General features: G+C 43.5%; 1 protein-coding gene across 1 annotated transcript in view; it reads left to right on the forward strand.

Moving 5' to 3' along the window:
• Nucleotides 1-13,150, forward strand: part of rsrc1 (arginine/serine-rich coiled-coil 1) — an 86,477-nt gene that overhangs the window by 65,093 nt on the left and 8,234 nt on the right. The window contains exon 7 of the mRNA XM_068745141.1: nt 4,391-4,459. Within this exon, the coding sequence (XP_068601242.1) occupies nt 4,391-4,459 (69 nt within the window). The remainder of the gene's footprint in view (nt 1-4,390; nt 4,460-13,150) is intronic.

Raw genomic sequence — 13,150 nt, forward strand, 5'->3', positions numbered from 1 at the left:
TTTTTTTAAGTTAATCCATGTTCTGTTCTGCATGGCTCTCCAGTGGTCTTTCTGTCAGCTCTAGCTCTTTGACTTGCCATCTCAACCGGCGTCAGGACCATAATTTGTCAATTACCGGTGTATCAATTCGTATGTGTCTGTCATCGAGCACAACTATCGTCTGATGTTGCTTTGTCTCGTGTTTCTGCCTGGCGGGGGAGCTGCTACCTGACGCCATCGCCACATGCATGTTTGTTTTTGTGCTTGTCTTCCAACCCGTCTGTATCTTATTTGCTTGTTGTCTTGTTGTCTTACCCGTCTCTCTGGTATTCAGCGTTGGTCGGAGGCCTGGCTGCCGAGCTTCGCTGCAAAGTGCCTGGCTGATTGGAAGGGACATTTTTCCAATGGCGCTGCGCTGCCTCCAATACCCTGTTTGTCATTGGATGCAAGGCTGATTTATCATGCCTCCTCTCCTGCTGACATGCGGGTTCACTTTGATTGGCGGCTGGACAGAATGACGCCACCCACCGCTATCGGCGCTTCCGCAGCTCTCGCTACACACGTTGAAACACGCATAGTCACATGCTTGATGTATGTATGCATGAATACATGCATATACAGCACAAGAGTGAATTTTGGACTCATCTAATTGTTTTTTTGGTGTATTTAATGTTTTCTACATTATAGAACGATAATAAAAGTATCACATCATAGTAGTCAGATCTTAACTTTTTTTGCACACAGATGTCTCAACCGTAGATCCAGTCATGGGGGGCAGGTGATTATGGAGATCAGGTCAATGTAGCCCGTCCTCCCTCCCTCCGTCTCACCGCTCTTAGCTAATATCGTCTGTTTTGAATGTAAAACTCATAATAAAACCACATTTTATATTACAGTAATACTGTATAGAATTTATTTGAATGGATTTGAGTGGTTTTAGAAGGCTGGAAGGAAGAATTATTAAAAAAAAAAAAATTATATAGAAAATATTTATTTGACAGTGATTTGAGTTGCGAGGAATGATTTATACTCATGTCACCAGTACACGCCAGTACATACCATCCTGCATTGTCTCTTTACGTTCAAACCAGTACACTGTATATAATGTACATATACGCTACAACACTGTATATTGTGCATCGATCTGTCCTGTTTATTCATCACTGATTCGGATTTTGTGACGTTTGTCTCCAGGTGTTGCTCCAGGAGTTTATTGAACATTGTAGACAGACGTCTGTAGTTCTCTTACCTCCAGTCCCGTCATATGGAGTCCTTTCTCACTTCCAAGTCTTACTGTACCCAGTGGAAAATCCAAGCTCCTGCGGTCCTGTGGTGAACATCTGTCCTCCTTTTTCTCACCCGCCACCCGCCTCCCCTCCCCAACGGTCCCACCTTAATAAGTCTGTAACTCACCTCTGCCTTATATTTAATTGCTTATCTGTGTGTAAGCGCATTAATCCTCTACTGTATCTGTTTTGCCTCCATCCCGGGGCCCCGACAAGCATCTCTGATTGCCGAGCCTTACATTCAATGAATAGTCCCTCTCTGAGTGGTAATAGGGAATCAACGTCGTAGCAGCAAGCATTGGCGGCGTGTAAGAGATAAATCAGTTTGGGGGTCTTGCTTTGCCAGTTTATTGAATCTAAATTGTGTGCGCGTGTTTCCCCCGCCGGCCCTACACGGCCCATCCATCTCCCGACTGATAATGGAGCAGGCCCGATTCCACCTGGTGGGGAGCATTATTACATTTCCCCTCTAACGAGACCCAGCTAATCCTGCCAAGGGAGGAGGAGAGAAGTGAGCAGCAGAAGGGAGAGAGAGGAATGAAGGAAGATTTTTTTGGGGGGGAGGAGAGAGGGAAAAAATACTATAATTTGAAAGAAAGAATTGTGAACTTCCTGGCAGCCTGCCTCTACCTCCCACTCTCCCTCTCTTCCTCACTCTCTTCCTCTGTGATGCCCTGCATAAAACATCTACTAGCACTATTGGAGTTACATGGCCCCTGGGCCCCTGAGCTGCAATTACATTCATAATCACAATGCGATTTCACTGACACTCTCCGCCCCTTCCTCCTGCCATCCCTCCTCTTTCCCTCCGCCCCTACAGCCAAGACAGCACAAAGTCTAAATGAAGTGAAAGAGGCCTCTTGTCTCCGCAACACCCGGTCGTTTATTACCCGCTCTAATAGAATTCCATCAAGCAATCATCCGACAATGAACTTGAGCCACTAAGTTGCCAAAAATATACTTCCAATAAACAGCCTCTGTCTATATTTCAAGATGGGTGCAGCCGCGAGTCTTAAATCTTTTTATTTATTTTACACCCGTAATATTAACGAGCTTTTCATAATTGATGCATTTTTTTATTTTTTTATTTTTTTTGGGAGGGGGGGGTGTATTTTTCTTCTTGAAAGCCAAGATGCTTATTGATGTAATTAAATCGTATCCCTGGCTCCGCGCTCAGGCCTACTTTCATTGTTTTGAGGGGGCAGGAGCCCCGTGAGGCAGTGCACTGATGAGAGATGGATAAACAGTTTGATTTGCTGCTATTGCCCCCAGGCACAGTGTACTGGAGAGATGAGCAAGAGAAAGCATGAAAACAGGGAGGAGCGGGAGGGCAAACGAAAAAAAACGAAAAGAGTGAGAGGATAAGAGAACCTGTTTGGGGGGGGGGGGGGATAAACATGCAAGCACAAATCGCTCCTGTTGTTTGTGTGCACACACCAGTGTGGATGTTTGTCTGTTTTCCTCACTTGGAGTTTTTCTATTCTTCTTTCCCTAAATACCCCCCCCCCATATCTCTTTCCGCTGTCTTCCTCCCTCTCCATCACACCTTCAGTGCTGCTCTGCTCCCTACCTGCCTCTCGGTAGCCCTGAGCAAAGACAAGAACATAGAGAAGAGTTCACTCATGCACACAAATCACACAAAATACACGTGTGCATAGAAAAGAACGCAAGAATCTACTTGCAAACATGCAGGATGCCGTAGCCTCTGCTTTGGTCTTGACTTTCTTCTATACATAAATAAAAACTTACTGCATTGTTTTTGCTGAGAACATTAGATTTGTTGCTCTGGATTTAATCAGGCGTTCTCAAATACACACACCAGCACAACCCTGTAGCTGAGGGAGGTGGGGGGGGGGGGTGGTTCAGTCATGCATGTTGAGTCATTGTTAGCAAAGATGCGGACCCCCCTAGACTTAACCAGCCATATAACAGCAGTGTGACGCTTCTTTGTCTATGCCAATTACTCAACAAACACAGCAGTGCAGTCACAGAAAGACGAGTGCAACCCATGGCCTTCTGCATCCAAACACACGCAAGGATGTGTGTGTGTGTGTGTGTGTGTGTGTGTGCGCGCATTGTGTTTTCATGTCATTTATTTGCTTGTAGCACAAAGTGTTAACGCGCAAATCAGATGCGAAAGGAGGAGCGCAAACGAAACACACGTGCACAAGCAGACATCTCAAGTGGTGCATTGAAGCACATTCGGACACCCACATCTGTGCTTCAGTACAAACATTCAGTCGCGCTCACAGATACTTTACACCCACTCTTATGTTGTGTAAACTTCCCCAAAACAGTACAGAGCTCTCATTCTCTTCCTCCTCCTCCTCTCTCATCTGCTTGCTCTCTTCTGTTTCTCTCTCGTTTTTTTTCTCTTCTCCAAGTTTAAACTCATTAAGTGTAATGATATTGGAGACTCAATTTTACATAGCTCACTCATCAACCAAGTGGAGATGGCAATAAAGGAAAATGGCTCCGCTGAGGCCCTAACGCTGCAAAATAAATGATGCGCCGCAACTGAAATGTAATTAATTTAGAGGCAGTATTGATAGTCCTGCCATACATGGCATTATATTTTTTAATGTGGCTTAACATCTTGATTATTGAGGAGGGAAATGGGGGCGCCAAGGCGACACGGCTCGTGATGAGAGATGCTTAAAATGCCCCGACGAGTGTTTGCTCCCCCTGCCTCTGTTTTTCTTAAGCTTTTCATTATGCTTAGACGATAAACACCTCTCAGGAAGACGTGCTGACTTTTACAACGCTGTGAATGAAAAGGCAGTGAATGGCGCTGCCTTGTAGGGAAAGGAGAAGTAGACACGACTGGGTTTTTATTTTTTTTTATTTTATTTGTGCAGTTTTGTTTCTTTTTGTTCTCTGGTAATACGTTACAATCTCTGCAATGAGTATAATTACAAACTCAGTATCTCCAAAAGAAATGCGTCACATGGATAAATGAGTATTTTTTTTCGTCTTAAAAATACATTAATTTGTTTTTGTTTTTATTTTCAGTATAAATATACAAGTAAAATCTAAATACAGCAGTTAATCATTAAAATGTTTCTACTCTTAAGCCCTAATGAGATGCTCTCTGCTCCTAACTCTTCCTGCTATCTTTCTTTCAGCTAAAACAGACGAGGTGCTGAAGGCCAAAATAGCCAAGAGAGAGGAAGACGCCCGGAAGAAAGATGAAGGTAAATCAACAGCTTGTCTGTCACAGATCCAACATGTGGACCTTTATTAAACCTTTTATCATATGTCTTGTTTATCTGATAAATACTAAAGCAAACTTGGAGTGCAGTTTGGCATGCGTCATGGTCTAACATGTTCTACAGCGGTTGTTGTGTTGCTGGATTCTCCCGCCGCTCTTTTGAGTGTGATTTTTATTTTGCCCCCTTTGCCATTTGCAGCCAACCTTCAAAGTTAGCTGAACTTTTAGCCAAATGAAAGTCCAGCCATCAGAAATGAATTAGCCTTGCACTCCTGCTTTTGTCCAAAGTTCACTTATTCTTTCCTTCTCAGTGTTTTACCCTTCTTACATTCATTATATTAATTTCCTCTATCCAGCTCTGTCTCTTCCTCCCTCCATCTTTCTGCTTCCTCCTAATTTCTGCCACGCATGTTCTATTCTCATCACCTCCATTTGTCCTGGTTAACCATTTCCACCTCTCTCCCGCACTCTTTTCTAGGACTTTCTTAGTCTCTCGGCTTCTTTCTCTGTGCTTGTGGAAACGTTATCAGCGAGGTGACTAATTGCCTCGCTTGGTGCAACAGAGCAAGGCTCCCAGTCAAATAGCTTTCCTCCAGCTAAGTTCACACTGCACTGTTGCGTCTCTTTATGATTCAGTTGACTCTTCCTCCCCTTTGATCAGAGCTTTATCTGTCTTTCACTCCGACTGTTCCTTCTGTATGAAGTAAGACGTCTCTTGGTTGTGCAGTGGAGTGGCGCAGTACAGCATGCTGTGCATGTGCTGCCTTCGAGGATGATCGTTTTATTCATTCCCCTGCGCGGGGAAATTTAATGATCAGAGAAGCAAGAGAAAGTGCCCCGATGACTAGTGCTTGTCATGTAACTACCCATTGTCATGGTAGCAAGACAAACCAATGGAGGCCCAGATACACACCAGCTCACGTCCACGCACAAGTAGAGTGAGCCAACTCCATCCTCTTCTGGCCTTCCTCCCGACACAGATGAAATGGAGGGAGGTAGACCACTGCTGCTGCTAAACAGCAGATCGCCAGGGGTCTCCTAGTTCCCCGCAGGGCCTCTTGCAGGTCAACGCAACTAGAAAGTTTACACTTGAACCACTAAGTCAACTAAAATGAGAAAACCTTTGAAGGGAGTGCAGGCTAGAAGTGCAGAACACCACCACCTACACTCTTCGTTCATAAATAGATTCACATCCTAGACTGGCGATGCGTTTGAGTTGGTTTAGCCCTAATCTAAAACCACCAAGATCTGATTCATGTGAGTGCTACGATATGCAAGCTATTATTGTAGCGAACTGTGGCTTGGTACTGCGCAGCCCTGTGAGGAAAAACGGGGTTGTTGTTTTTTTTTATCAGCAACCGAGAGAGAAGAAGGAGAGGATCAATAACTGACCCTGTGGTCATCAGTTAACAAAGTAGTATTCGCTTAAAAGGAATGTTTGGCTTTCTGGTTACAGGCAGCCAGATGATGCGAGTGGTTGAAAAAAGGGAACAATGTGGATATGAAAGGGTGTGAGAATAAGAAGGCTTCTTTGTTAGCTGCTTGCCTTGTTTAGGCTGTTAATGCTGAGAGATGTTGCTTGTGTGCCCGGGAGGCTTTTAGCTAACACAATCCGTCCAGCTATAATAAGAAGGGCTGCTGGTGAACGCTGCGCTGTTGGCTGCCACTCAAATGAAAAGCCAAGGTTTTCTGTCGTCCTATAAACCAGACGGTTTATTTCTCACCGACTGAAATGAACTTCCTTTTGTCGTGGACATTATTACACTTATCATCTTTGCCTTTATTACTGTGCCGAATAAAGTTATTTATTTGATGGTATCTTTTTGTGTTAAATTTACTCTCATGCCAAGCAATCGGTGTTTAACCGGTCATGTCATTATTAAACAGGGCAAAAGTTTCCATTGTAATTTATCAGTCTGCCACTTGACTGCGTTTTGACTGTGAAGATAAAAAAAACACCTAAAAACATTCATTCATGTGTTCTATTTATTTGAATCCAACCAAAATGATCTAAAATCCAAACATATTCAGTTCATGTATGACGACCCATCAAAGCCAGCTGTTGCTTAATCTACATGTGATAAAGTTAATCTAATTTATTTTAAATATAGAAGATATTTTTCAGGCTAAGACGATATTTTCATTTGTCCTTTATAGATTCTTCTGCTCATTTCACTGGAACATGTCTCCAGATCTCGATGTAGCATAAGGTCCACAGGCGAAATGTATTATTAGAATTCAGTTTTAACTCTTCCTGAATTTCTTTGCACGCAGAATGTCCTACAGGGTTCAAATGTTTTCACAGACTCTAGTTGGACTTAAAGTTGTCGAATGCTTCAAACCCACATTTATTCCCACACAGCTTCTAAAGACCCTGCGCACACTCTGAACATTAGCGTCCACTCAAGTTTGGGTGCTGTTAAACATCTGTTAATTTGTTCAGACATACAGAATTAAACTAAACACTAGCCTACAGCCTGCAGATGGTATTTTAGCCCTTATGCCACTCTGTCCTCATTACCTCAAAACCGCCACCAGATTGGGAGATCATATATTTTAATGAGACGTATAATAGCTCTTTAACCCATATCATTAGGGGGATATATACACCTACGGTTCGCTCTTTTGGCAGTTAAACGAAAGGACTGTTTCCCTAATTACGTGTTGTGTAGGACAGGTCACCGGGTGGGTGCGTACCTGTCTGTGTGTGTCTCTGTTCAGGAATTATAAGACCATTATATATTCAACCGCAGCCCCCCCCCCAACCCCCTCCACCTCTACTTCCTCAACCCAGCATCCATTAACGCCTCATCACCGTTTAACTATGTCTGTTGTCAATCACCTCAGGGCCTCGGCTGAAACGGAGAACGTCTGGATTTGGTTCTTGCCTTAGTTGTTCAACATATAGAAATTAGGATAAGTAACAAAAGACAATCAATAGAAGTGAAACATCACTAAAGGTGCGTGCGCCTGCACTGTAATTTGTTTGATTTTTTCTCGTGTAAGGTCTTATTACATGCTCTGCAAAACAATTTGTCACTCAGCTAAAATTTCCGCTTTGCATGCATTACCAGTGTGGGTGTGTGTGCGTCCATAATAAATGTGATCTCTTTTCTAATTGAAAATAATAACTATTCTACGGATAACAAGCTCTTGTGTAGTCCAAAGCCATATCCCTTCAGTTCTGGCCTATCTGGTCTGTAATAAAAGACAGGAAATGAGAGGCAAGTGAGAGCGGTGGCTTGGACATTGACGCTTAATGTAATCTGCCTTGAAATCAAATTATTTGACCTGGAAAGCCTAACAATACAAAACTCCTGCCGGGCTGCTGTTAAATATTTAGCACGTGCCTGTCATGAATACAAATGCTGCGCAAATTAGAATCTACAGGCGCGTGACCCCCATATCACACCCTGGGAGCACAGAGGGGCTGGCTCTGCTTTAAATGTTTTAATTACCGGGGCCACCGTTTGGCGTGCCGCGCTACCTCGCCGCGCTGCATCGGCACTGCTCGAGCTGCCACTTGAAGGACAAGCGGTGAAATTTGTCCGCTGGTAAGTGAGTGATCTGGTGTCCGTGATCTCGTCGCATTAACTAAAACAAGAGGATTCAATAAAGAGTGTTTGAATTTATGCTGAGCTATATAATCGTAGTTCCCAGCATCCTCTCTCGCGCTCTTTCTTAAGCCGTGTTCTCTCCGCGGGCTACATGATCTACCTCAGGACTCCAGGGAAGCACCGTATTGCTCTTGTGCTCTCTGTGCTGAAGGAAGATCTGTCTCAGTGATTTTGATGTAAGAAAATCTGGTTTGTATTGATTTGGTATTGATCAGTGGCGTTAGCCTCATCTCCTGTCGTTACTTCAGATAAATGGCCTTATTTGTTGTGTTATTATGTTCAACACAATCATGCCAGGAACAGTCAGAGGAGTATTGAGCCGACACTTCATTGGCTTTATGGCTTCTGTTTGTTCCAGGAAATAAAGGACGTTTTCTGCCTGTGCAACACTTCTGCAGTGTTGCACAGGCAGAAAACGCGTATAAACGCGGCCACAACAAACTACACCTTCACTTTAAAGATCTGTTTCAAGCAGAATCTCATAGAACATTTCACACTTATTTATATTTTTGGTCCACAAAAGTGCCACAAATTCAATCTAGCCATCCCTCCTTTTTTATATTCTCCTTCCTATTCATTCAGCTTGTGCCCCCCCCCACACACATTTAAATGATTAGTTATGCAAGGCTTGTAAGCACTGAATCGGAGTTATGTTCCCTGGGGAAATAAATTTGGCAGAAAATCAGTGTGAGAAGATTTAATTATCACGAGGAGACCTTTTTCCTTGCATTGGCCCAGTGAAGCCCAGACACCCCCTCTCCCCATCGCTCCCTCCCGCTCTCTCTCTCGTCTCTTTGGCAAGCTTCAGACGCTGCAGCCGACAAAAACCCCGGTGTGCAGCGAGGATGCTAGCCCTTGCTTCGCTTCCCAATTTGTATCACTACGGTGATAAGCCAAGCAATTACTACTTTATTGATTTTTCATCACTGCAAATTTAAAGTTGATCCCCCCCCACCACCCATCCCACCGTACTACCACTGCCTCCCTGCCTCTGCTTTCCCCTCTCCTCCCATGGAGATGGCTCAGCAGGGTGATTAGGTGACCTCCCATTCTGTTCCCGTGAATGAATGGAGGTGAATGCTGAAATCCTCCAACCTCATGTGACCCTTTGCCCCGTGCTAATGGGATGCTGATGTTGCCTAGATTGTGGCTGTCACTTCTGCAGCGATGGCCTGTAGCAAATTCATTTCTGTAAGGATATCTGTGGAATGACATGTTTGTCCTGATAGCAGCCTGGCTATCTCTGACATCGGCTAGATTACAACCACTAATTGACCTTGCAAGCCTCCAACCTGTGTCCACTGAGCTCAAGTGGACAGATGATTGACAGCAACCTTTTACCCTCCGTGATTGGTCCATTCATGGGTCAGCCTTATCAATTATCCTGCCCACGAGGCCAACGTGTGTTGAGCAACCTCGATTTAGATATATATCCACATTTAAACCCAAATGATTTAGGTTTATAATGTCATATTGTGGAAAATTAGGTATTGGATATTAAAATCTCTCTTAATTCAGTTAATAACAAATACAGAAATTCATATAATGAAGAAAGTGTTACAACACTGAATTAATATATATTTATATATTACGAGCAGTCATTTAAATGAACTTTCATTTTTATTGATTTCCTTAAACTTAGATTATCCCTGAATTCAGCTAAATTAGTATTTGTTACTATGGGGCTCACTGGAGAAAGCGTATTGGTGCAGCACTCAAACTGAAATCACGCTTAGCGTGTGAAAGTGGCCACTGCACGCACACGCTTACGTGTCTGGTCTGGATATGATCATACAGGCGAACAGGGTGGTCAGACGGCGATCAGACGCACTCCCAGACTGTTGCAGGTCAAAGGGCTGGGATCCTGGGTGGCTGTGGCTGTGGGCGTGTGGTGGCCCCTGCAAGTTGCCATTAGTCAACTTATGGGCGTGTGTGTGTGTTCTGGAAAAGACGAGTGTGTACGAGGGGGCTTTGGTAAAATTTACAAGAACATATTGTCAGCAAACAATTATGAACGCTGTGCTGTTCATCCAATCCACAACTCAACTTCAGCTGTCTTTAAAATGCGCAAGAAAGTCAATGACACAAATATGGCACGAGAAGAAGGAAGCTTGTCAAGCAGATTGTGATGCGATGCAGCGGCAGCCTCTCCTTGTGCAAACAACGTCATCATATCGGGGTGTTGAGAAATGCAAACTTCCCTCTTTCGCACTTCAATGACAGAAATTGAACATGTCAGAACCGATTAGATATTATAGCCCATAATCTATTGTTTCCGTTTTTACCCCAGTAATTTAGGCAATGAAGGAAAATAAATAAAGTTACATTTTGTGTTTTGGTTATTTTACAAAGGCAGTATCCTACAAAAACAGAAGGGTAAAATGTAGTGCCAAGGTTATTACTCATCAGTGGAGGTCAAAATAAGAAGGATTTGCCTAATTATTATAACTCAGACGCACACACAAACACACGTACACAATCATGACCATGACCTTTACTAATACAGTTGGAACACACAAACCATGAGACTCTCTGCCTACACACACACACACTCGCTGCCTATCATGAGCCAGGGGAGTGACAGGGAAATCAATAAAAACCCAAGCAAGAGGAAAGAGTTGGTTTCTTGATGGCCACTTGTCAAGAAGACTGTAGGTCTCTAGGTGTGTGCGTGTGCGTGCATGTGTGTTAGTTAGTGTACGTCAAAATCGAGCCTGTTTCCGGGATTCAAATTACATCATTTTCATTTTAAAGACCTCCCTCCAATCAAGTAATTAGTTCAGTGGTGTTTTTCCTAATTATAGAATGTTCATAAAAGAGCTGCTGACCACTCTGGGATTAAAACAAATGGAGGCAGCTGCACTTCTTTTCTGCATGCACATAAGCACACACACACACGCACACGCACGGCATAGTTTAATATCAAGTTAATGCAGAGTATTAATTCTGATCATGTATGACTTTCACTGTAGTGACACTAAAACAGAATGCATCTGACTGAAGAGAATCTTGATTTTCACTTACACTTCATGTTACTGACTAATCAGAAGGATAATGTTCCTTCATTTCCAACACGGGATCATTTTTCAAAGACCCTATCTGTTAAATTAAACACGTGGTCAGGTTTCTCTGTGTGTGGAAAGTGTTTAATAATAAACCTGCCCTGACCACGACGTTCCACACGACGCAAATCCTGGAATACAAAATGTTGGGAACGCCACAAGTCCCTCTTTTGAGTACGATGACAGAGAAAGTGGCTGTGATCTTGAAGATCTCTCCACTCAGCCTGTGAAAGCTTCACTATTTAATGAGATTCTATGATGCTACCCAGGCACAAGACATCGACTAACACTCAAACTGCTCTCTTTGTCTCACACACACACACACACAGTTAAAGAAACACACCCACCTGGTTTTAGTTAGAACCTCTAGCATCATGCTATGAGGTCAGCAGGATCAGTCAGCATTTAGCTCGCATTTTAAATCAACAGCCAACTTTTTCCACCATAAAAATAAGCATTAGATTATTTTTGACTTCCTGTGCAGTCTTGATAAAAGGTGGAAAATTTAATTCAAGCAAAAAAATAATTTGCTTTTATCCATCTTGGGTAAATCAAACAATTCCACGCATCATTATTCTTTATAAACAGGTTTTATGGCTTGAGACGTTGATCCTTTCAAAAAGAAAATATTATTTACAAATGTAGGAATGTGCTGAAGCGGGTCAATCGAAGAGAGAAAGTGGGAGGGCTTGATGACATAGTGTGGTTGAATGACAAAAGAGGGAGGAGGGTGAATAACGGGATGAGCAAAGCTGTGGAAGAAGACGTCTGAGCGTGACACGTGCCGACCGCGTCATTCTGTCATTAGCGGGTTGTTTGGGGGCATTAATTCATCACTCAGACCTTTATTAACCTCGAGAGTGGGTGATCACTATCTCTTGGGGTCGCTAGGAATAGTGCATGTATTTGCCACTCAGTCTACAGCTGCTCTTCATTTCCTGATGCCAAATTGATAAGGAATAAATATATCACATGAAATTAATGCTAACGGATATTTTATTCAAAAATTGAGATTGTTTGGTGCACTTAATAACCCAGAGACCTTATATAGGAAATTCATAGAAGGGATTTAAGGGGGGGGGGGGGCAGCTAAGCCTGATTGATGCATGACAGGCCCCTGCTCACAGGGACGGGACGGCAAACTCCACGGAGACCGGCTGACATGATGGTAACAAGGGAATCACTTGGCCTGTGTGTGCTTTTGTGTGGTGAAGGTGCATCATTGGGTTATGGAGGTGTGTGGCTTTCTTGGAAAGTGTGCATGATGAATGTGTGTGTGTGTGTGTGTGTGTTATCTCATGGGGACACGCATTAAACTGCTTAGTCCTCAGACGTCTCCCTGCACACTTACAAACACATAAATACATGTGCACGCACTCCTCGGGGACACGCACGCGGAACATCTGGCTTAGCCCGACAGGATTTTCCTTCTTTTCACGTGACCCGTCGACCCCCAGCAGCCACGGGCGTCAGACAGGCGTCAGCGTCACATCTTGCCATTATTCCAATGTCACCATTGGTGCTTTGCTACTTTACAGGCAACTTGCAGATCTGTTTAGTGGTGGAAAGAACTGTGGACATGACATTTGGATGATTCTGATAGGCTGGGGTTTTTTCTCTGCTTGCCTCTTTACGGCTAAATCTGGGTGGCTGGTCTGCATTCGTCTGCTCTTACCCTCATCCCCTCTCATTCTCTCTTGTAATACATCCCTCTCTTTCTTTTCTGTTTCTCTCTCTCTCTCATTGATGTCTCATTTTTCAATGCCTAAAGCTGCAGGGGATTAGTTATGCAAATATTGACTTGCAGCTTTGCCCTGCTAGCTATCAATTGAAATCAGGAAATCAATGGGCCTAATAGCTGCTCATTAGCCACTTGATGCATTTTCAAGGCTAAACATCAGAACCTGTCAACGGCTCCTGATCAATACGGTCTAAAAGTATTACCTAACTGAGCACCTACACCAGACGCCTTTTTAATAACATGAGTTGGCTGTT

Source organism: Brachionichthys hirsutus, chromosome 11, assembly GCF_040956055.1.
Source record: "Brachionichthys hirsutus isolate HB-005 chromosome 11, CSIRO-AGI_Bhir_v1, whole genome shotgun sequence".
Taxonomy (NCBI): domain Eukaryota; kingdom Metazoa; phylum Chordata; class Actinopteri; order Lophiiformes; family Brachionichthyidae; genus Brachionichthys; species Brachionichthys hirsutus.